This window comes from Erinaceus europaeus, chromosome 8 (assembly GCF_950295315.1).
Source record: "Erinaceus europaeus chromosome 8, mEriEur2.1, whole genome shotgun sequence".
In the NCBI taxonomy this organism is placed as follows: domain Eukaryota; kingdom Metazoa; phylum Chordata; class Mammalia; order Eulipotyphla; family Erinaceidae; genus Erinaceus; species Erinaceus europaeus.
Window position 1 is genome coordinate 92,627,698 of NC_080169.1, and position 26,484 is coordinate 92,654,181.

Genomic DNA, 26,484 nt, shown 5'->3' on the forward strand with positions numbered 1-26,484 from the left:
GTTTGTTCTTTACCTCAGCTGACTGCCAACTCTGTTTCCAAGAATCTGGAACAGAGAAGATCAGTGTAGGTGTAGGGGACCAGATTGGGTGACGAGACGTCAAGCGTCGGACAGGGTGGGCGAAGATATCCGCATATATTGGCAGGTCCGGTCGAGCGTAGACGTGGGAAATGAACTTAGATGATGCCGCATCCCGACGAATATCTGGCGGGGCGATGTTGCTAAGAACTGGCAGGCATGGAACCGGGGTAGAACAGATGGTTCCAGAAATTATCCTCATGGAGGAATATAATTTGGAATCGACCGAGTGGACATGGGGGCTACAGAAACATACTGGGGAAAGTATTCTGCAGTGGAATAGCATAATGCCAGAGATGATGATCGTAGTGTGGAAGCGGGTGCATCTGGGTGACAAGTCTAGCAGATGGAGACTTGTCTCAAGTGGCCTCCCCCAGGGCTCTGTTCTGGCTCCTACGCTATTTAATATTTACATCAATGACCTTCCAGAAACTTCTTCAAGGAAGTTCATCTACACCGATGACATCTGCTGTGCAACTCAGGCATCCAAGTTTGACATCCTCGAGGAAACACTCACGAAAGACATGTCTCTGATATCTGATTACTGTAAAAAATGGCGACTAATCCCTAGCACTGCAAAAACGGTATCATCTGTTTTCCATCTACACCATGCCTCGGCCTTATGTGAGCTTAATGTGCAGCTTGGCGATACGAGAATCCGGCATGAAGCCCAGCCAGTCTATCTTGGTGTTACTCTCGATCGCACTCTGTCATTTCACAAACATCTCATAAAAACTGCAGCAGAGGTGGGTGCGAGGAATAACATCATTGCAAGACTGGCCAGCTCAATTAGGTGAGCCACCACTTCACCCCAGCAACCAATTTCTGTGCTGGTATTTACTTAGTACCAAGATCTGTCTTGGTCTTCTATAGGGTATTATTAATTTATTGTGCTTTTGGCCACTCAGAGGATGTTCATCATCGAGAGGAAAAGTGCTGTAAAAATCACCCATCATACTTGTAACTACTACATAACCATGCAAATTGCCAGCTTCCTCTTGGTCTGTCCTTCCTCTTTCTATACTCCTATCCACTTTAGAGCGCATCACTTAAAGATATGGGAAAAAAAACAAATAATGGCGTACGTGGGAATGATAAAACACCACAAAAGTGTAGCAAGAATATTTCTGTGTGTCATTTACAGAGAACAAATCATCTCCTGCTCCACTGAGAAGTGATGACAAAATGACTTTAAATCCACAAATTAAACTCTAAAAATGGCTTATCTATATTCCCTTCCATATGCTAAAAATGAAACTAATTGTTTACCTCACTACCACTATTTACAAACCAAACTATTAAACCTGTTCATAAGCACTACCTTTCTTAGCTAGGCTACTAGGCTAGGCTATGTACCAACATCACATGGTATTTCCACCTGATTGCTGGCAGGAAATCTAAACTTCAAAAATGAAACAAGCAGTGGCTACAAATCTTGATTAAATTGATTGGAAACATGGACTAAATAAGGCATTTTAATTAGTTTCAGACAGAAGGATGAATTGATATCCAACAAAGCACAAACTGTTGAGGCAATGAAATTTGGAAAACGTGTGTGAAGCATAATTCACTAAGATGATGGAGGAGATGAATCTCCTATTATGCAAAATTAAGTTCAAGGTAAAAAAAAAAATACACTGCTGAAAAGCTGCAGTTGGTCAGCATCTAGGAGGTACGGTTTTAAGATAATCTTCCCCAGGGTACAGTGATACACATCTTTTAATTTGCTGCCAAAGTTAACTCAGTGTTCATGAGGAAACATGGAAAAGACACATTACCCCAGTTTCCTTGTGGTGAGAGAAATTAAGAGTACTCTGAAGCTTACTATAATGTCTTCTAACTTGCAAGTATTTTAATTTGTTTAAACTGTTCACTTACATGCTCCCTATTATCTGAATCTTTGCATGTGTACAGTATGAATACACCACAAATTAAATGAGAAAGCTATGAGAATTGTACTGTGAAGAAATTTTTAATATAACCATTTACATAAAGTTTAATCAACTTATTTGATTGCCCAGCTATTTTTTTCTGTTTTATTTTTTTATTATTATTTTCCCTTTTGTTGCCCTTGTTGTTGTTGTAGTTATTATTGTTGTTGATGATGTTATCGTTGTTGGATAGGAAAGAGAGAAATGGAGAGAGGAGGGGAAGACAAGTTGTGGTAGAGAAACACCCGCAGACCTGCTTCACTTCTGAAGCAACTCCCCTGCAGGTGGGAAGCCGGGGGCTCGAACCGGGATCCTTGTGCTGGACCTTGCGCTTTGCACCACGTGCACTTAATCCTCTTCGCTACCGCCCGACTCTCGCCCAACTATTTTAAACCAAATAAAATCTTTTCTAGAGAACATGCTAGTTGGAAAAAAAAAAAAGACTACATGGGGCTGGGTGGTGGCACACCTGGTTAAGCGCCCATGTTACAAAGTGCAAAGACCAGGGTTCAAACCCCTGCTTCCCATCTGCAGGTTTCTCTCTCCCTCTCTATCTCTCCCTTCTCAATTTCCACCTATCTCCATCCAATATGTAAAGCTAATAAAAAATTTTAAAAGAAATACATTTTTAAAAGGACTGAATATTGATTTCATTTATATGAAGTGTGCAGAAATTAAAATTTTAGAGTAAGAATTCATGATTGACTTCCTGGAACTAGAGATGAGAACAGGGATAGATTACAAGTGGACATGAGGGATGATGAAGTTGAGGGAGATATTTTCAAAGCAAATTGCAATAATAACAGCTTGAGTACTTAAATTTACTTAAAAGTCATCTAAATTGCATTGGAAGAAGTATATGCTACGTAAGTTCTAGCTCAATAAAATGCTTTTCAAAAAGATTCTGTTGAAAACAACATAACATTCCAATTCTTAAGCCATTGGTGCTCAATCGGGATGTCAGATTCTAGTAGGGTGGTATTTGTGAGAATTACTATGCTGAGGCCCTAAACACCACATTATGATGTTTGGAGGTAGGTCTTTGGGTGGCTTACTGGGTTTGAAGGAATTATGCTGATGAAGTCTTCATATGAGTGATGAAATGTATGAGTGACAGGTGGATAAAGAGATAAGAGCTGCTGTTTCTCCATAGAGTGAGGTTACAGCAAGAAGACTGATAAAATGACAAGTTACCTTGAGTTGCTGCCTAGGCATATTACAAATATGCCAGCTCCACTCACACTCAGGATCTGAGACTCAGATAAAGATCTGAGTTTAAAACTCCAGCTTTACTTTCTTGGGGGCACATTTTAAAGTAACCACTTAAAACTGACCCTGCAAACATGTAGTGACTTCTGGTACAATCACCTTGTTAACACTTATAGATTCTTGCTACAATACTCTAACTCCCGCTTGGCTTGTGACCTAGAATGAAGCAGTTCCTTTACCTAGTTCATTGCATGCACACACACAGATTTTGGGGGATCTGTAAGTCTTGCATATTATGAAAAATTTTAAAAGTTCTTAAGAACTGTGATGAGTAAATAGATAACGGGGGAAAAGTCTTAACTGGCCATACTGTTTAAGTCATGAATCATGAGTTCTGAATTGTCCATACATAAACATTCAGGTTCGGTGACATGCAACTCCCAGGAGAAGACAGGTGGAACAGCACAAAGGCAAAAAAGAAACTATTTTCACCAGACTTCATTTAAATCCCTTCAGTACCTGATGTCTGCAATACGCTAAGGATGTCTAGCATCCTCCAATCAAGCTCACATGGTCCTGCCTTCCTCTTGTTTATCATCAATAATGCATACCATATTCCCAACATTATAAATGTACTTCCTTTGTATTAGTATACTGAAATAGCACCATTAGTCAAATTGACCCAGAATTTTCACTATTCCAAAAATGAGAATTCTGATGCTCAGTGAGCTACCTGCTGACCCAGTATGGAAAATATATGCCTCCTCATTCAGAACATCAATATCCAGTTTAACTTGGTAATGTCAGAATTAGGTTTGAAGTATAATTCATTAGCCAGCTACTTTTACAGAGAAATGAAATATGCTGCATTTTAAAAGGATGCATCAAAAGTTTGCATTTAATGAAATAAAGAAAAACACTTAAACTGATATGTATAATATTATACGTATTTATAATCTTATTTACATGTTTTAAAACATGAGGTTGTACTCTCTTAGATGAGTTCACTGGCACTGCATTTCTCTAAGGTTAATGTTATGGACATAAGACAAAATGAAGTCAAGAGACAGATACTGCTCTAATACAATAATAGTCATTGAGAATTTACTTTCACATCAAGCTAATAATCCATGACATCTGAATTAAAGAAAAATATGGTGAATTAAAATTCCAGATACTGATAAGTATTACTAAAAATCAGTACAGAACTTGGGAGAAAGTTTGTATATTGTGATCATCAACATTTCTGATGGATTTCAGCTTACAGTTAACAACAACATCCACATATCTTAATTTATAATACTACCCCCCATTTCGCAACCCACTATGGGCTCTGAACACAAAGAGAATGATTAATAAATGAGGAAGAAGACACTTACCAAGAAGTCAATCACACTGGCACTTTTAATTTCCAACCTTGAAACCACATAAAATAAATGTTATTTATGCCAATCTGCTTATGCTATTTTTTTATCAGGGGTTTAGTTTTTATTAGGGGTTTATGGTACAGTTGTTGGCACACTGAGACATCAATATCCCAAGATCCTTTTCACCCCCTCCCGGGGTCTCTCCCTTCCCGGAGTCTTTTCTTTAGTAGTTCAAGGTTTGCTTTGTGTTTTCCTTTTCATATCTGTTTCTTAAATTTTACTTACAAGTAAAATTATCTGGTATTTGACCTTTCTTTTTTTAATTTATCTCACTTAGCATAACAATTTCAAGTTCCATCCAGGATGAAGCAAAGGAGATGGTTTCATTTTTATAGCTGACTAGTAGATATCTTATTTTCCTAGCCATACATCTGGCCTTGGACATCTGGGTTGTTGCCAAGATTGGGCTAATCTAAATTGTGCTGCTATGAACATAGGTATACATAGATCTCTTCAGATGCATGTGTTTATTTTCTTTGGAAAATGAACATCCCAAGGAGATGAATTGCTGGGTTGAACATTTGTAGTGTTCTGAGAAGTCTCCACACTGTGTTCCATATGGATAGCACCAATGTTCATTTCAACCAGCACTGTGGAGGGTCCCTTTTTCTCCAGATCCTCACCAACATTTGGTGTCACTATTGTTTCTAATGTGTGACATTCTGACAGGTATAAAATAGTATCTCATTGTCTTTATTTGTATTTCTCTAATAATGACTTGGAACATTTTCTCAAGACTCCGTTAGCCTTTTGGATCTCTTCTTTGATAAAGATTCTGTCCATAGCCTCTCCCCAATTTTTAGTGGGACTGCTTGTTTTGTTGTGGTTGCTGAGTTTGGTGAGTTCTCTCTGTATTTTGGTTATTAGTCCTTTGAGCAGGGTGTGGCATGTAAAAATCTGTGAGGAGTCTATTTTAGTCATAATTCCTTTTTTCTATGCAGAACCTTTTCAGTTTCATGTAGTTCTACTGGTTCGTCTTTGCTTTCTTTGTGATGGGATCTGATTTCCTCATGGTGTTTCAAAAGTTAACATCAAAAAGAGTTTTGACAATGTATTCATCTAAATATTTTATGGCTTTGGATATTTTGGCTTAATATCCAAATCTGTGACCCATTTGGAGTTTACTTTTGTATGTGGTGAGATATAGGGGGGTTCAGCTTCATGTTTCTGACCAATTTTTCCCAACACAATTTGAAGAGGTTCTCCTTTTATACTCTATATAATGCTTTGCTGATGCCTTTCCTACACACCCCCACTATCATTATTTGATGTCCATAGTTGTAGGAGCTTATTTCTAAGCTTTCAATTTTATTACACCCTTTTTTTATGGGCCTGTTTGTATTCTGGTGGCAGGCAGCTTTGATTAAAACAGTCCTATAATATAGTTTTAGGTCTGGCAATGTGATATCTCCATTCTTGTCTCAAGATTGTCATAACAATCCTAGGTATTTTACGGTTCATAGAAACTTTTATAGTTTTCATTCTATTCTCAGATAATTTTGGTGCTGCTTTGATGGGGATGGCATTAATTCTACATATGGCTTTGGGCAGGATGGTTATTTTGACAATGTTACTCTTGTCTTCTAATCCATTAAGATGATATATCTTTCCATGTCTTTGAATAGTGACTTCCAACTTTCAGAATCAACAACTTTTACTTTTGTTAGGCTTATCCCTAGATAGTTGTTTTTCCTACTATAGCAAAATGAGATTGATTTCAGGATTTCTTCTTGTGATTCAATGTTCATATAGATTCACACTGATTTTCTGTATATTGATTTTGTAATTTGCCACTTTACAATATTGTTAAATAATTGCTAGGCATTTCCTACAGGATTCTTTAGAGTTATGTATATATACTATGATATCATATGCAAATAGTGATAGTTTTACCTTTTCTTTTAATTGGTATCACTTTAATTCCTTTCTCTTGTTTAGTTGCTATAGCTAGAACTTCCAAAACTATTTTGGGTAATTATAGTAGTAGGTATCCATGCCTTGTACCTGATCAAAGAGGAAGAGCTGCCACAGCTTCTCACCAAGTACAATGTTGGACGTAGATTTGCAACAGACTCAACTAATTTGAGGATTTTACCTTCTATCCACATTCTCTTAATGTTTTGATCATGAAAGATGTTGGATCTTGTCAAAGGCTTTCTCTGAATCTGTTGAAATAATCATGTAGTTTTGGTTTTTCCTTTTGTTGTAATGGTGGATCACATTTATTATATTCAATTAGGCTTGTACACCGAAGTAGGATAAATCCTACTTCGTCATGGTACACAATGTTCTTTAATGTAGTGATAAATCTGATTGGTTAGAATGTTTTAAAAATAATTTGATATATTTACATTCATCATATATGATGGTCTATAGTTTTCTTTTTTGTTGTTGTGTCTGGGTGCTTTTGTCGTCAACGTGATGTTGTCTTCATGGAACATGCTACTGTATCTTTGATATTTTGAGACAGCTTCATGAGTATAGGTATTAGCTCCTCCCTAAGAGTTCTGAAAAATTCATTTGTAAAACCATCTGGGCCTGGTGTTTTGTTGCTAGGGAGGTTTTGGATAGCCCTTTCAGTGTTTGGCTGTGACTGGTCTACTCATGTTTTCCAGTTCTTCTTGTTTAGTTTTGGGAAGTTGACTGTTAATGTTATTTTTATTGTGAAGTCTGAAGAAGTGTAGTGTTGCTTTAACAAATAACAAAAATCTGGACTCAGCATTGGGCATGCACTTTCAAAACTATAGATTATTGAGATAAATTTAATATCTATATACAAGAAAAGAAACAGTACGCTAATGTATACTAAGATTAGATACTGTTAAGATGGCAATATTTTCCAAATTGATACCAGATACGGTGTTTTTGCTATTAGAATCCTGGCTGATAGTATTTACAAAACCTTTGGAGAAAAATGGTAAAATTATCCTTAAATTAATATGAAAAACTAGAGTAGCCAAAATGTCATGGCATAAAGTTAGTGGTGTTCTGGCTAACTGAAGAACTCAGGCCTGAGAATTTCAAACTAAAACTATTTTATAAAAACCTCTATGTTATGTGTCACTGCACAGACTCACAGACTATATCTGCCCTGAGGGAAAATAAACAAACAAACAAGTATTTATTGTTCATGTGTATGTCCCATACCTAGCCAGATTCTCAACAGAGAATGACAAAATTATCCTAAAAATAATGTGAATTAATTCCTTGAGTGGGCCCCATCAATAATGTGATATGCAAAATTCCTAAATCTTGAAAGTTTTATAGAAAATTATGAAGAAAGTTTAACTGGAAAAATATTAAGTTCTTTCAAAAAGAAGTGCAATAATGGAAGTCAGGCAACTATTATTTGAAGTCTGCAGGCCAACCTGGTTATTTCTACCAGAGACTGGATTGCTTCCCAAAAATCAGTAACAGAATATATAGCAAGTTTAATTAAACTCATTCGGGGACTTTGAAATGTAAACTGCTGGCAAAGAGCAGCTTTATCACCTCTGATTAATGCACAGTAGTCAATAACTGGCTCTCTAACTCAGGCATACTTACTAACGTATTTAAAATTATTGTGCAAAAACATGGCATCTACTCCAACATCACCACGAAGCTATAATGCACAGAGGTGGAAACATTATTACGTTATAATTCTAAGAACTGAAATAGGACCAAGCACTACCTTTTAAATTGCACATGCTTTTTTTCCAAGTGACTAATATTCTTTTGTGTAATAATTGGTTTCATATTTGCATGCGGGAATATCTGTACTGTACAGGGATTCTGTTACCAAATTATAACACTGTTATTCAGAAAAGCACACACTGATTCCAACACCATTGAGATGCAGCTAGATAAGCAACAACTTCTCAGTAGAAAACCATACAGTATGTTTCCCTGGGAGGAAAAAAGCATTATTTTCAACTGGCTTACTGTGGCCTCGAGGCTTCAGCCTGGTCTGTCTGCAGCTTTTCTCCTCCTTCTACTTCCATTGTACAGTAAACAATTCGATTGGGAGCCACTGATTTCAGACCTTGCACTTCCATTATGACAATCTAAAGGTAGGGGAAAAAATGATATGTCAAGTTGATGGCATTGAGGGATATAAAGTAAAATTGACAAAATGAATTGATGAGATTGTTTCATAATATCAATGGCAATTTATCTTTATTATACACATCTATACACCTAGGTACAGTAAACAACATTTGAGTCTAGTAATTGAAAAAAAAATCCTGTCAGTTATTAAGGTACTGTTAAACGCTAAATGTGAGATATAATCAGGTGATTTTTTTTAAAAAAGAAATATTTTATCTAAATTTTTATTATTGGACAGAGAGAAATTGAGACAAGGAGGGGGAGACAGAGAGGGAGACTGACAGAGATACACCAATCGTGAAGCTTTCCCTTTGTAGGTGGGGGCCATGGGCTTGAACCTGGGTCCTTGTGCACTGCTTCTATTTTCCCTACTGGAGTAGAGCTCTAGAGAGGTGAAGTCCCAGGGCACACTGGTGCAGTTGTCTGCCCAGGGAAATCAGGATGGAGTCATAGTAGCATTGCAACTAGGTAGATGAAATATGGTAATAAATCAGCACAAAGTGTTTAATAAACAGGAAGCAAAAAGTGGGGAAAAGCAGATGAAATTAGGGATCTTGGGGTGGAAAGAACCTAGGAAGTCTATTTTAGGTTATGTTCCAAGGAGGTCATGATTTTATGCAGGTGGACTAAAACTGTCTGGGAAGATGGTGTCATAGTTGAGAATAGAACTAGAAAACTGGGTTAGGGCAATGAGTAGCTCCCAAACTTGAAGAAAGTATATAAATAAAATTAACAGTTTACCCCACTGATCTGACACAGGGCCCATAAATACTGATACTTAACACAGGAGGCTGTGTAATCTCTGAGTCCCTGCCAGTATGAACTTGCTGTCCTTAGTCACAGCTGGGAACATTCTAGGCTGCACTCATTTCAGGAACAGTCTTCCTCAGTTAGTAGAGTAGGATGACCCAGACTCTTTTTGGAAAGTGGGGTTGTCCTTACCATTGCTTCCTTATAGTGAGGGTAAGGTCCTTGAGAGGCCCACAAGAGTATGACTAGTGGTGGTGGGAAGAGGGGCCTATTAGAGTTCTTGGACCATACTGTCTAGAGGTCTTGAGCCATATTGTCCAAGGATTCCATTAAGAGCCCCAGATAATGGGTTGGCCTGGTACTGATCTAAAAGGATATCATTAAGTGAGCCAGTCTCTTGCTTTTATCCATCTTTTGTAGTCCTTTAACAACTGGGAAAAAGTCTAAGTTCATAAGATGAAGTGTTGAGTTTTTTGTTTGTGTGGTAGTTTCTTTTGCTGTGAAGACGTTTTTTAATTCGATGTAATCACATTGGTTTATTGTTTTAGTCTTCGTTATACTAGGATTGGTATCATTGAAGATACCTATGACATTTCCATGGAAAAGAGTTCTGCCAATATTATCCTCTAAGTATTTGATAGTTTCTGGTCTAATATCCAAGTCCTTGATCTATTTGGAGTTTACTTTTATGTATGGTGGAATGTAGTGGTTCAGTTGATGCTTTCGCATGTTTCAACCCAAGCTTCCCAACACCACTTGAAGAGATTCCTTTCTCCATTTAATAGTTTGGACCCTCTTGTCAAAGCTTAGATGTCCATAAGCATGGGGTCTTATTTCTGGGCTCTCAGTTCTGTTCTATTGGTCAATCTTTTATTTTGTTCAAGTAGCACGCAGTTTTGTTTACAATTAACCTATAGCAAAGTTTGAGGTCTGGGAGTATGATGCCTCTACTTCTGTTCTTTTTCTCAAGTTTGTGTTGGCGACTCTAAGTTTTATTCTGGTTCCAGATAAATTTTTGTAGCTTTTGCTCTATTCATCTAAAAAAAGTTGGTTGGAACTTGATGAAGATTACATTAAATCTATATATAGCTCTGGGTAGAATATTCATTTTGATGATGCTAATTCTTCCAATCCATGAAAATGGAATATCTTTCTACTTCTTTGTGTCTTTTTCTATTTCCTTGAATAGTGACTCATAGTTTTAATCATACAAGTCTTTTACCTCTTTAGTTAGGTTTATTCAGACATATTTTATTGATTTTGTTGCTATAGTGAGTAGGACTGATTTCTGGATTTCTTCTTCTTAGTATTTTCATAAAGGAATGCCACTGACTTTTGTATATTTATTTTGTAACCTGATACCTTTCTATAGTACCTGATAATTTCCAGGAGCTTTCTGTTGTATTCTTTACTATCATCTGCAATTAGTGACAGATTGACGTCTTCTCTTCCAATTTGTATTCCTTTAATTTCTAGCTCTTGCCTGATTGCTATGGGAAGAACTTCCAACACTATGTTGAATAGTGATAACGATATTGGGCAACCTTGTCTAATACCTGATGTGAGTGGGAATACTTTCAGCATCTTTCCATTGAGTACAGTGGCTGTTAAGTTTGCTGTACATGAACTCCACTATCTTAAGGAACTTTCCATCTATGCCCATTTTTCTTTTCTTTTTTCTTCATTTTTATCAAGAAGGGATGTTGGATTTTGTCACAGGCTTTGTCTGCATCTATTGATATAATCATGTGGTGTTTGTTTTTTCTTTCATTGCTATTATGGATCATATATATATATTGAACCAGCCTTGCATCCCTGGGATATTCCACTTCGTAGTGATGTGCAATTTTTTAAACACTGTTGTATCCATTTGGCTAGGATTTTATTCAGTATTTTAGCTTGCATGTTCGTCAAAGATATTTGTAGTTTTCATTTTGTGTTGTATCTTTGTCTGCTTTTGGTATCAGAGTGATGTTGGCTCCATAGAAGCTGGAAAGGAGTATTCCTATGTTTTCAATCTTTTGTAAGAGCTTAAAAAGAAGAAGTATTAGCTCTTCCTTGAAGGTTTGTAGAATTCATTTGTAAAACCATCTGGTCCAAGACTTATTGGTTCTTGAAAACTGCTTCAATTTCTTTGACTGTGATTGGCCTGTTTATATTTTCTAGATCCTCTAGATTCAAATTTGGAAAGTTGTATGTTTCTGTGTATAGAAACAGAAGTTGTGATCTAGCTTTAGTAGTTGATGTGGTTCCCCTGTAACTGTGAATCACTTTATGGTGTGTGTATCTGTTCAGAAATGCAGTCTTCATATAGTTGAGTTTCTGTCTTCAAGGTTTCAAGGCTTGGGGGTGGAGTAGAGGTTAAGAAAGGAAAAAAAAAAGCAAACAGAAGAAAACACTGATATCCTTTGTTTTCCTTCAGTTCCTGTGGATTTTTTGCATCCCTATTTCTAAAGCTCCTCATCTTCTCCATGATCTTCTTTCAGGACAGATAGATTAGGATCCGAAAATATTTCCTGAGAGAAGTTCCCTAGGCTTGGCTAATGGTTGCCATCTTGGCTTCACTGGAAAATTCCTATACAGAGATTGGCACAGAAGAAATGTAATCCTGAAAGACACTAACAGGTAGCTACAGCAAGAGTCAATGTCTAATCTATTTCCAGTGATTTATATAAAAAGGATGTAATACTGTCTGGGGAACATAATTTTAAGGCATGACATTCATCCTTATACTTTATATATTAACTGGAAATCCTGAAAAAGAACAGTTTTTCAATTTTATCATCTCTATCCAATACTGTGCATCTGGTTTATGTCAACTGATTGTATCTAAAATGATAATATCAAAGGTGAAATGTATACACATTTTTGTTTAATACCAAAAGCCTGAACTAAGTTCCCAATTTCACAGAATTCAATTATTTGTGTAAATGCCATTTCTACCTATGTGTATTTCAGTGCTCACTTTATCAGTATACTTATACTACCCTAGTTGAAACAAAGATGCCTGAAAACTTATTATTTTATTATGTAATCTTAGCACTGAGATTACCTTTAAAGACCAATCTGCATTAATTTGAATTCACAAACTGACTGTCTGTTTTAAATCTGAAATATTGCCCAGAAGGTCAGCAGAAACGATTTAACAATTTCACTTATGCTGTCAGAAATGAGTGAGCATGGGATGAAATCACTTACCTCTAAGGTGAATGACAGTACCACATCAGACTTTGACAGCTGAATCTCAGTTTCATCTCCTATGTCCAAAAATGCAGAATTCTGTGAACGCTTTAACTTTTGTAATTTGAATTCTGGACCACCTTTGGAAACTGGAAGGCTTTCCAAATTGGCCATTAGCAAATTTACTGAAGATCTCAACTCTTCTATAAACATAGTCTCCATTTCTTTTGATGTAAATTTGGGAAATCTTCTTTCCTTGAAAATAATAATTAAAATGCCAGTTACTCAAGTCATATTTCAATGTATCATACAATGTTATGTTACATTTGCCTGTAGAAAGTATGACAACATATAATGTATATGGCTGATATTTTAGTCTACAAACCTTAAAAGTCTCAAACTTTTGGCAATTTAGATTATATCTATAGGCTCCTATGTACTTTCTGAGATTATGATAGAAAAGTTATCACAAACATTTTCACATGAATTTTATTTCTGATAATTTGTTTGATTAATGGAAAAAAATCTAAAACTATAAGGTAAGAGATTTTAGTACAGGGGCGAGGCACTGGAACACCCATTGAGGTGGCACCCAGGTTCCTATTCCCACTTGGGGTGAAGGTGGTGGTGGTTCATGAGTGGTGAAGCATTGTTGCTGGTATCTCTCTCTCTCCTTATCTTTCACTCCCCCTTCTCAATTTCTTTCTGACCTATCAAATAAAAGTTTTAGTATACGGACAAATGTACTGTATTAATTATACAATGCTAGCCTTGAAATACCTGCAGTGACTTCTCTATAAAATGAAGTCTGCAGTTCCCGGAAGAAGGCAGACTGAGAAGCTGATAGTGGCTTCAGCTCTGACCACATCTCCTGGAAACGGTAGGATTTTCTGCCTTTAGTAGGCCAGTCAATAAAGGGTCCTAGCGGTAACACCAAGGAGGTGACTATAACTTAATTTGGGTTAAAAAATAGAGTAGAAAAAAAAGAGAAAAAATTTTTTTCTTTTAAATTATTATTCCCAAAGCGCACCTCCTCCCCCTACCATTCCCCCATAACCAGTCCCTGGGGACCAGCTCCTAGCAGTCTCCCCTGCTGAGCTTCTTTCTTTACCAAGATTCCTGTCCCACCAGGGAGTATCATTCATTCTAAGTCTATACCCTTCTGAAACCTCTGGCCTTTTTCTTTCTAAGTAGCCAAACCCCCCACCTCACCCCGCATAGCTAATTAAATAATTAAAAATAAATAAATAAAAACCTCCTTTCACCACTCTTTTATTACTGTTCTTTTTCTTATCTCTTTCTTTTTTTCTCTCTCTTTTTTTCTTTTTCTCATTCTTGTCATCCTTTCTTCCTTAATCCTACAGCTTCCAAAGCCACAGGCCCCAGCCCCCACACCACCAAATAGTGTGCTTTCACTGAATTCACTGATACACATTTGGGAACTATTTTGGGGAAGAATTCTGACTCAGAGTGGACTCTCACTGTGAGTATCTCTCCTCAACTTCCCTTCCTCCTTTAGCTACCCCTAGAATATACAGTGGATAGAAGATTTGCATAATTGTCTATTTCAGCTATCCTTGTCTAGTCCTGAGGTTTTTATTATTATTATTATTTTTTAATTTTTCTTTTCTTAACAATCAGCTGCCTCTGCTCATGAGGTTTGAGGTAATCTGGGACAGGGTTTTTTTTGTTTTTTTTTTACCCTGCTCTATTTTATTATTAATATTATATAAAGGCATATATCTCCCTCCCCCCTTTAGGTTGATCAGAATTAACTCTTAGAGTATCTTTCATTGCTAGGGTAGTGGGCATCTTATCTATTGTGGGAGGAACTTGTCTTGTTACTCCTACCTCCTCTACAGACTCTCCCCTTCCTCCTCACCCTAGCTAATTGAAAAAATTAAATTAAAATAAAGTAATAAAAAAACTTTCCTTTCACTGCTCTTTTAATTACAGCTCTTTTTGTTCTCTTTTCTCTTTTCTCTCTCGTTTCTTACTTTTTTTTCTTATCTTGTCATACACTTCTTCCTTCCTTCTTCTTTGCCTTTCTGAATTTGTGAATTATTTTGGGGAAGAAATCTGACTCAGAGTGGACTCTCTATGTGTGTATCTCGGCTCTACTTCCCTTTCCCCTCTTGTTACCCCTAGAATATACAGTAGATAGTAGATTTGCATAACTGTCTATTTTGCTATCCCTAATTTCTTTTCCCTTTCTTCTTCACTGGGATTTGGTTACTATTTTTTCACAGACTGGAGACATTGTTTGGCTAACTGGTAGTGATTAAACTGCTTCAATACTTGCTTCAGTTGCTATTGTAATTCCTGAAGTTGGTGATTGCATTTGTCATAAAGGTATTAAGTACAGTGTTGCTTATACTCAAGACACAACAACTGAGGAACAACAGAGCATAAAAAAAGAAACACATAAATAAAAAAAAAATGGGTAGATCAAAAACAAATAAAACTGCTACTCCAAAGAATGAAGACAAGAGCCCAGAAGAAACTACAAATAAGCCAGAAGTAACCATAGATAAGAAAAGTATGCAAGCAATAATAAACTTATTAATCACAGAAATGAAAACAACATTGGAGGAAAGGAATGGCAGTATTAGGGAAACAACAGATGAGACCCCCGAGGAAAATACTGATTATCTTGAGGCAATAAGAGACCTGAAAGCTGAAATAGTTGTAATAAAGAAAGAAGCTGCGCCAAGAGAAAGAAGACTAACAGAAGCAGAAAACAGAATTAGTCAGACAGAGGATGAGTTAGAGAAAACTAAGAAAGAGGTGAAAGAGCTCAAAAAGAGATTGAGAGACACTGAAAACAACAACATATGGGATGATCTCAAAAGAAGTAACTATCGTATAATTGGCCTGCCAGAGGAAGAAAGAGAGGAAGGGGAAGCAAACATTCTAGAGGAAATAATAGAAGAAAACTTCCAAGACCTGAATAACAGAAAGAACATCAAGATTCAAGAGGCCCAGAGAGTACCAAACAGAATCAACCCGGACCTGAAGACACATCATAGTCATGATGAGAAGGAGTAAAGATAAAGAAAGGATCCTAAAGGCTGCAAGAGAGAAACAAAAAGTCACATACAAGGGAAAACCCATAAGATTATCTGCAGACTTCTCCACTCAAACTCTCAAAGCCAGAAGAGAATGGCAAGATATCTATCGAGCCCTGAATGAAAAAGGGTTTCAACCAAGGATAATATATCCTGCTAGACTTTCATTCAAACTAGATGGAGGGATCAAAACCTTCTTAGACAAACAACAGTTAAAGAAGGCAACCATCACCAAACTGGCCGTGAAAGAGTTTCTAAAAGACCTCTTATAAACAAAAACATCACTATAATACTTGCAATATATCAGAGCAAACAAACAATTTTTGGAACAATGTCACTACAATACATTAAATCCATAATATCAATAAACGTCAATGGCTTAAACTCACCCATCAAAAGGCACAGGGTTGGGGGATGGATCAGAAAACATAAGCCAACCATATGCTGCTTGCAAGAATCCCATCTGTCACAACAAGATAAACACAGACTTAAAGTGAAAGGATGGAAAACTATCATACAGGCCAACGGACCACAAAAAAGGGCAGCAACAGCCATTCTCATCTCAGACACGATAGATTTTAAATTAAATAAAGTAAGAAAATATAGGCAAGGACATTACATAATGATTAGAGGATCAATCAGCCAAGAAGACTTAACAATTATTAACATCTATGCACCCAATGAGGGACCATCTAAATACATCAAGCACTTACTGAAAGAATTTCAAAAATACATCAATAGTAATACAATAATAGTGGGAGACTTCAATACCCCACTCTCACACTTAGACAGATCAACAAAGCAGAGAACCAACAAAGATACAAGAGAATTGAATGAAGAGATTGACAGACTAGACCTTTTGTACATTTTCAGAGTGCTTCACTCCAAAAAACTGGAATACACCTTCTTTTCAAATCCACATAACACATACTCAAGGATATACCACATGTTAAGCCACAAAGACAGCATCAATAAATTCAAGAACATCGAAATCATCCCAAGTATCTTCTCAGACCACAGTGGAGTAAAACTAACATTTAACAACAAACAGAAAATTATTAAAAGTCATGGAATTTGGAAACTAAACAACATACTCCTTAAGAACCACTGGGACAGATATTCACTCAAGAAGGAAATTCAAATGTTCCTGTAAACAAATGAAAATGAAGACACAATCTATAAAAATATTTGGGACACAGCTAAAGCAGTACTGAGAGGGAAACTTATAGCCATACAATCACATATTAAACACCATGAAGAAGCTCAAATGAACGACCTTACTGCACACCTCAAGGGCTTAAAGGAAGAGGAACAAAGGAACCCTAAAGCAACCAGAAGGACAGAAATCACTAAAGTTAGAGCAGAAATAAACAACATTGAAAATAAAAGAACCATATAAAAGATCAATGAAGCCAAATGTTGGTTCTTTGAAAGATTAAACAAAATTGACAACCCCCTAGCCAGACTCACCAAACAAAAAGGAGAGAAGACTCAAATTAATAGAATTGTAAACGATGGAGGAGATATCACAACTGACACCACAGAAATCCAGAGAATCCTGTGAAACTTCTATAAAGAACTATACACCACCAAGCTAGAGAATCTGGAAGAAATGGAACAATTACTAGAAGCATATGCTCTTCCAAAACTGAACCAAGAAGAACTACAAAACCTAAATGCACCAATCACATACAAGGAAATTGAAACCGTTATTAAGAATCTCCCCAACAACAAAAGTCCTGGACCAGATGGCTTCACAAATGAATTCTACAAAACTTTCAGGAAACAGTTAGTACCCATACTTCTGAAGCTTTTCCATAAGATTGAAGAAACAGGAATACTCCCTTCCACCTTCTATGAAGCCAACATCACCCTGATACCAAAAGCTGATAGGGACAGATCAAAAAAGGAAAACTACAGACCAATATCTCTGATGAACATAGATGCCAAAATATTAAACAAGATCTTGGCCAACTGGATACAGCAACATATCAAAAAGATTGTTCATCACGACCAAGTGGGATTCATCCCAGGAATGCAAGGCTGGTTCAACATCCATAAGTCAATCAATGTCAATCACCACATCAATAAAAGCAAAGCCAAAAATCACATGATTATCTCAATAGATGCAGAGAAAGCCTTTGACAAAATGCAACACCCATTCATGTTCAAAACTCTACAAAAAATGGGAATAGATGGGAAATTCCTCACGATAGTGGAATCTATATATAGCAAACCTACAGCCAACATCATACTCAATGGACAGAAGCTGAAAGCATTCCCCCTCAGATCAGGGACTAGACAGGGCTATCCACTGTCATCATTACTCTTCAACAGAGTATTGGAATTTCTTGCCATAGCAATCAGGCAAGAGAAAGAAATCAAAGGAATACAGATTGGGAGGGAAGAAGTTAAGCTCTCACTATTTGCAGATGATATGATAGTATACATAGAAAAACCTAAAGAATCCAGCAGAAAACTACTGGAAGTTATTAGGCAATATAGCAAGGTAGGCTCTCTTCAATAAATGGTGCTGGGAAAACTGGGTTGTAACATGCAGAAGAATGAAATTGAACCACTTTATCTCACCAGAAACAAAAATCAACTCTAAATGGATCAAAGACCTGGATGTCAGACAAGAAACAATCAAATACTTAGAGGAAAACATTGGTAAAACACTTTCCCACCTATACCTCAAGGACATCTTTGATGAATCAAACCCAATTGCAAGGAAGACTAAAGTAGAAACAAACCAATGGGACTACATCAAATTGAAAAGCTTCTGCACAGACAAAGAAACTATTAAACAAACAGAGAGACCCCTCACAGAATGGGAGAAGATCTTCACATGCCATACATCAGACAAGAAACTAATCACCAAAATATATAAATAGTTCAGCAAACTTAGCACCAAAAAAGCAAATGACCTCATCCAAAAATGGGCAGAGGATATGAACAAAACATTCACCTCAGAGCAGCTCCAAAAGGCTAACAAACATATGAAAAACTGCTCTAGGTCACTGATTGTCAGAGAAATGCAAATTAAGACAACACTAAGATACCACCTCACTCCTGTAAGAATGGCATACATCAAAAAGGACAGCAGCAACAAATGCTGGAGAGGATGTGGGGACAGAGGAACCCTTTTACATTGCTGGTGGGAATGTAAATGGTACAGCCTCTGTGGAGACAAGTCTGGAAAACTCTTAGAAGGCTAGACATGGACCTTCCATATGATCCAGTAATTCCTCTCCTGTGGTTATACCCCAAGGACTCCATAACACCCAACCAAAAAGAGGTGTGTACTCCTATGTTCATAGCAGCACAATTCATAATAGCTGGGAAGCAACCCAGGTGCCCAACAAAAGATGAGTGGCTGAGAAAGCTGTGGGATATATACACAATGGAATACTATGCAGCTATCAAGAACAATGAACCCACCTTCTCTGACCCATCTTGGACAGAGCTAGAAGGAATTATGTTAAGTGAGCTAATTCAGAAATATAAAGATGAGTATGGGATGATCCCACTCATCAACACAAGTTGAGTAAGAAGATCTGAAAGGGAAAATAAAAGCAGGACCTTACCAAATTCTAAGCAGGGCACCAAAGTAAAAACCCTGTGGTGAGGGGTAGACATGCAGCTTCCTGGGCCAGTGGGGGGTGGGACTGGGTGGAAGGGATGGGTCACAGTCTTTTGGTGGTAGGAATGGTGTTTATGTACAGTCCTAGTAAAATGTAGTCATATAAATCACTAGTTAATTAATACAAGAGGGGAAAAATTAATTATATGTCTCGAAGTTTTTTAAAACACAGACTGAATCTTTTTAATATATAGGCTGTGTATTTGATATGCGGACTCTCTCAAAATCCTAGACCAAGTAGATCAGAAGCATCCAATAGCACAGCCATATATAAGATACTGGGTACTGTACAGCAAACCCTAACAAAAGAACTTTTCAAAGTTAACCAATTACCAAATAATGTGATGATAACATTAACTATCGATTGTCTTTTTGAACCCTAAGACAGGTGGAACCTCACATCTCCACTATAAAGCCCCTACTTCCCCCAGTCCTGGAACCCTTGGATAGGGCCCACTTTCCCATATGCCTCTCCTAATCCATATCAAATAATATTGCATCTGTTGATCGCAACCTAATCAACACAACGATTGCCACCTCAACATGCTTCACTTAAGACTGTGTCCAGAGACTTCACGTGTGGAATGACAACCCTTCAGCTTCATTACTCAGATGAGACCTTTCCTTTCATAGTAAACTCTATTCCATCTCAGGTGGTTCACTTTCTAACAAAGTCCAAAAACCTAGATATACACCAGTTTCTCTGAGAGAGAGCATATGCTCACACATATCTATAAACTAGTGCAAAATAGATACCTGAAAGCAGAAGTACACTAGAGTTTGCAGTGAGTATCTCCCTAACACTTCTTTCCCACTATTCCAAGCTTTGGGTCCATGATTGCTCAACAATTTGTTTGGCTTTGTATGTTAACTCTATTTTCAGTCACCAGGTTCCAGATGTCATCAGGATGCTGGCCAGGCTTCCCTGGACTAACGACCCCACCAATATGTCCTGGAGCTCAGCTTCCCCAGAGACACACCCTACTAGGGAAAGAGAGAGGCAGACTGGGAGTATGGACCGACCAGTCAACGCCCATGTTCAGCGGGGAAGCAATTACAGAAGCCAGACCTTCCACCTTCTACAACCCACAATGACCCTGGGTCCATGCTGCCAGAGGGATAGAGAATGGGAAAGCTATCAGGGGAGGAGGTGGGACATGGAGATCGGATGGTCGGAATTGTGTGGAGTTGTACGCCTCTTACCCTATGGTTTTATTAATTAATCATTTCTTAAATAAAAAAAAATGGCAAAAAACAAAATGAAGTCCAAAGGCCAGGACATGAAAGGTGGTAGTATATCAGACTTTCATGCTTGAGACATTATAATTTTATACCTCTGATCCCATAGATCTCTGGTTCAATCCTTGTCACCACCATAAACCAGGGATAAGAAGTACTATATTCCCTCTCTGTGGTGAAAAATCTCTAAAATCTTTTAAGAAAAATGTCCAATATACACTTATTTGCTTATCAGAAAACAGACATTTCAAGAGTATATCCAGCCACAGATATGCATCATTGGGGAAGAAATACTTTTTATAATTATGTCAAATGAAGGTCCACAGTCTGGCCACAGAAATCCAAACATAGTCATGTCATCTTTTGAAAAAAAAAAAAAGGAAAATAACCTATTCACTGATGGTTAACTTTAACCTTTTTTTTTTTTTTGTCTCCAGGGTTACTGCTGGGGTTCAGTGCCTGCACTATGAATCCACTGCTCCTGGAGGCCATTTTTGTTGCCCCTGTTATTGCTGTTAATGTTATTGTTGTTGGATAGGACAGACAGAAATTGAGAGGAGAGAAAGATGGACACCTGCAGACCTATTTAGCCGCCTGTATAGCAACACCCCCACTCCTACAGGTGAGGAGCCGGGGGCTCGAACCAGGATCCTTACTCTGGTCCCTGTGCTTTGCGCTGTGTGCGCTTAACCTGCGGCACTACTGTCCGCCCCTCCTCCACTTTTAAAAAAATATACTTCTTCCTAGAGCACTGCTCAACTGTGGTTTAAAGTGGTCTCAGGGATTGAGCCTGGCACCTGGGAGTCCTAGTCATCAACTTTTTTTTTTTTGGTATGGCCATTATACTATATTCCTGGATCCTCACTGATTGTCTTTGAAAAAGCACAGTGTAGGTAGGAACTCCAGAAAAAATCAGTCCCTGTATTGTATTCCAAACACACCATTCAAAATGTAACCTAAGGAGCCAAGTTTGTAGTAGGACTGAAATGCCTTCAGAGTGTTCCCTCACCCTGTACCTACTCTTGGACTCAGATCAGTTCCTCCAAGGGAAAGAAACATCCGGCACCACTTCCCAAATCAGTTCCAGCGTCTCCCGCCACCTGTTTCTCTTATTAATTGCTATGAATTTTGCAACCCTTTCTTTTCTCAAACAAAGCTGAGATGGACTTGGGTTTGTGAAAGTGGAAGAAAAAAAAAGCTGGTTTAAGGTTTCTGTTTTAGAGAAAGTGATAGATTGTTCTTGGGAAAGTCGCCCAACCATGTTCTTTTGGTTTTGATTTGAAAAGAACCTCAGACCCTTGGATGGGTAGAGCCAATCAGTAGAGTCTGTACAATACAGCCCATGCCCCACTTCCCAACACCCCACACAAGTCCAGACCATAGTTTGCCTTTCTCATTACCAGTAAAAACTATGCCCCCTGATGAAAATTTCACGTGATTGTGGTGTATGACTGCTGTACAGTTCCCAGCTGAGAATTCTCACCATTCCCTATGCAAGTACACATGATGTATTTTTCTGGAAATCTATCTATAGACAATTAAGATATCCTCGTGGAATTTCTTTATGTTCTATAATGTCAGAGCCTCGCCTCCACTCTTGGGGGGGGTAGGAGACTGTTTACCTGTTAAGTACTACTATGGACCTATTATGTGAGAAGCAGGATTACTGAATGAATAATTTGGTGTTATTTGGATTTAAAAAAGTGTGTTTTGCAATGTTTTCCAATAACTGCATATCCACAGAGAAAAAAAATCATAAGAGCAGAGGTAACTTGAAAATTCAAATATCTTAGATACCCAAAACTCAAGCAAATGAGTTGAGGGGGAAGGTTTTTGTTGTTGTTGTTTGTTTGTTTGTTTTTGGCACATGGAGGTAAAAGTCACATAAGGGTCATCTGAGAAAATGTACAGAAGTCAACTTACTGTTTATAATCAACAGTCTTTGACAGTGAACTTACATGTTTGTTAACTTTCAGAGTTCTCCCTGGGTAAGATGCAAATAGCATGTATAAATAAGTTAACTTAATGGCTACAGTTTAAAATCTTGTCGGAAATTTACCACTTTTAAATTCAATCTGTGAAACAAATTTTTAAAAATTTTACTGGGATGTTAATGGTTTACAGTATGGTCTTTAATATGGTCTTGACTGCTACATAGGAGACACAACAGCACTCCAATGTCTCTTCATCCTGTTACTTTCTCTCCTTCCCCAGAGTCCTCAGCTTTGGTGAAATATGTCACATGTAGTCTAAGTTTTAACCTTATGTCTTCATTTACTGCCCTTTATTCCCCAGTTCCACCTATAAAAGATCCACTGGGTTTTGGTCTTGCTCTTCCTTACTTGTCTAATTCAACGTGATGTCTTCAAGCTATATTATTATTGTTGTTACATTATTATTGTTATATTATTATTATAGTGTTGTATACAGTTCCATACTAAACCAAATACAAGTTCTGAACATGATATTGTAAAGAAGATGACCTCATCACTTTTAACAGCTACATAGTACTCCATTGTGTATACGTATGACAACTTTCTTAAACATTCATCTGCTGTCAGGCATTTGGATTGCTTTTAAGTTTGGGTTATTACAAACTGTAATGCTATGAACATATTGGTATGCATAGGTCTTTTCAGATAGTTGTTACTGTTCCCTGGGTGAATATTTTGGCGACAGACGGCTGAGGCATAAAGCAGGTCATTTCTAGATTTCTAATGAATCTTCAGACTTTTTCAAAAGACCAATTTACATTCTTAGCTTCAGTGCAGGAGAGTTACTTTCCCCCACATCCTCTCTAATAGTTCGTATTTCTTTCTTTTCTAATGCATGACATTCTGTGAAGAACTGTAGCATCACATAAAAATTCCTCATTTTCAAATGTTTTAGGGACTAATTTAAAAATACAATTAGGTTAACCATTTATTATTCATTGAATGAATTTTTTATATGTTCATTTCTAATTATATGAGTCCTCTTTTTTTAAAATTTGGCCACAAGGTTTGATGCTTACACAACTCCACTAGTCCCTGTGGTCATTCTGTGATAGAGGACAAAAGATAAAAAGATGCAGGGGGTCGGGTGGGGTGGATGGTGGCACACATGGTTGAACACACATTACAGTACACAAGGATCTGGGTTTGAGCCCCCAGTGCCACCTGCAGGGGGAAAGCTTTGCAAGTGTTGAAGCAGTGCTGGAGGTGCCTTGCTATCTCTTTCCCTCTGTGGGTTTCAGAATACACTGTTACTATTGCTCAAGAGTGTAAATTATACTTAGGAGCAGTGAAGTTGGGGCCTAATGGTGGTCTACACAGTTGAATGCACCTGTTACAATGTCCAAGGATCCAGGTTCAAGCGCCAGAGAGCAGCTGCAATGGGGAAGCTACAGTGCTACAGGTCTTTATCCCCCACCCTTTCCCTCTTGAATGCCCACACCAAATAAGTGAATTAATGAATAAACAAGGTATTTTCAAAAGGGCAGTGAAGTTAAGAAAAGTCAAGTTCCTAGAGGCTAAGAAGTCCTTATATCTTTATTTATTCTGTCCTATCCAACAGTGACAACATCAATAACAACAGCAACAATAAAAACAAGGGCAACAAAAGGGAAAATAAATAAATATAATAAAAAAAATTAAAAAGAAGTCCTTACATCTTTATTTAGCTCTTCTGTCTTTTTACTTCCCCTTTTTTGTGACTTAAAAGGATGTAGTGTGTGCATATGTAGGAAGATGTATGAAGATTTCAAGTGGGGGTTTACTAGTGAGTATATCTTCTCTGAGTATAAATTACCCTTTAACTCACTGAAGACCTAGTTAACCTTTTCTTCTGTTTCTCCCACTCTTTTCTGTTCCAGATCTCTTAATACCCCAGGGATACCTACTCTAAGCCAACATTTTTTTTTCCCACTTAGAAAGACAGACAGAAAGGGATGGAAAGATACCACATAATATTGAATCTTTCTCCAGTGTGAGAGGGGCCAGGCTAAAACCTAAGTCACACCCAGTAAGCACACTATGCAAGTAAGTTATCTTGCCAGCCTGCCAGTATGTATGCTATTATGCCAATTTTTATTTGACTAATATGTTTTGATTACTTGTCTTTATAAGAACCCAGAAGGGTGGGGGGATTTTTCCCCATCGCCCCTTATTAGCAAAGCAAAATGTAACTATATTACATGTTTGAAATTTTGAACACATCAACTCTTAATTCAAAATTTCAGGGTATTGTTATATAGCAAACAACATTAGCATATAGGATTTAGTTAAAGGCACTTCATGTGACACTATTTTGTGGGAAACTAAGTTAAATCACAAAAATGTAGTGTTTTGTCAATAGTTTCATTTTTTTTAGGAAATAAACTATGAGAATTTTCCCCCAAGGCAAAAATAAAAAAAATAGTTTTATAGCTTTGAGATTTTTTGATAATATTTCACTAAGTTTATTTAGCCTTCTTGTAGTACACCTCCTTCTTAGAAACAGAACTAATTCTTTAACCCAAATATACTGTTAAATTTCTTCTTTTAAATAAGCATAGGGAATAGGTCTATTTTCTGGCTCACCTATGTTATCACTTCCATAAATCACAGCTGAATTTGTCCTCTCTACAACATACTTCTTTAGCAACACTAACATTATTTACATGAAAACAATGTTTATTCCATGAAAGATATTCCCATTGTTCAAATTTAATTATTCTGAAATGCTGTTAACCTTGAAAACAACACCTTTGGTGTTCATACCACTAATGTTTTTTCTCCATATGACCTCTCTTCTTTCCTATGACTATATTAGTTTTTGTTTCTAAACTTAGGATCATGATATCAAGTTTCTAAACTTAGGATCATGATATCAGTCATAAAGCTGATCCAAGTCACAACTATAAAGTGAAGCATTCATTTTTTTCACCCATAAATTAGAGACAATGCATGGTTATCCTTGGGGGGGGGTGCTCTCTCCCTTGGATTCTAATTTTCATTTGAGTGGGAGGGAAGAGGAGATGGTTCCATCGGTTATTTGACAAGCCTGAAGGGGTTTGGCTTTTACCAGGACAATATTTCAGCATATGAAAATAAAATCTTTTGGATGACATTCACCAACTGTCTGCTGAAAGGGCTTACACTGTAGCCACAAAGAAGATTCATGTGCCATGAAACCAACCATCTCACTGTTAGTAGACATCAACTTATAAGGCAAACTTCCTATAGGTGCTACGGAGAAAAAACAAAACAAACAACAACAAGAGTAGATCATTAGGGAGACTGGTGGAAAAGGGTGGTCTACAAAGATTGCAACCAGGTGACCTTTGACCATGAAAGTAGGCTAGATAGCATGATACGTTATGTGTTAAATTGGCTAGGTAACTGGCTGTTTAGGTCAAACAACAGGCTAGACATAACTGTGGAAATACTTTCAGATATAATTATAATTTATAATCAGTAGAACTCTAAGTTGAACTGCATGCCGAAATGACTGCTTCAAAAGTAAGATTGAGGATTCCTTAAAACAGTAATTCGGCCTTACCACGGCAACACAGAAACCTTACCTATATTTCTTGCTTTCTGTTTGTTTGAATTTCAAGTCTAACACCATGTCCTTCAGAGTTTGTCTTTGCCAGGCTCCACAACCATCAGGTCCAGATCCTGTAACTCAAGTCAGCTCATCTACTCATATAGATAGATAGATAGATAGATAGATAGATAGATAGATAGATATGCCGAGATGTGAATGCAGTCTTTTAAGAGGATGCATGTGTTTGTCTGCAATATACACATGCAGAATTTATCTGTGTTGATTCTGTTTCTCTAGAGAAGCTTCTCTAGCAAACCATAATAAATCCAGGAAGCAGGTATGTGATCTCAGGAGGAAATCAC

The 26,484-nt window shown here is 37.3% G+C and overlaps 1 protein-coding gene across 9 annotated transcripts in view; it reads right to left on the minus strand.

Moving 5' to 3' along the window:
* Positions 1 to 26,484, minus strand: part of CADPS2 (calcium dependent secretion activator 2) — a 614,124-nt gene that overhangs the window by 326,068 nt on the left and 261,572 nt on the right. For all 9 annotated transcript variants that reach the window (XM_060196497.1, XM_060196496.1, XM_060196500.1 and 6 more), the window contains exons 5-6: positions 12,683 to 12,919; positions 8,570 to 8,691 (exon numbers count right to left, since the gene is read on the minus strand). In XM_060196497.1, the coding sequence (XP_060052480.1) occupies positions 8,570 to 8,691; positions 12,683 to 12,919 (359 nt within the window). The remainder of the gene's footprint in view (positions 1 to 8,569; positions 8,692 to 12,682; positions 12,920 to 26,484) is intronic.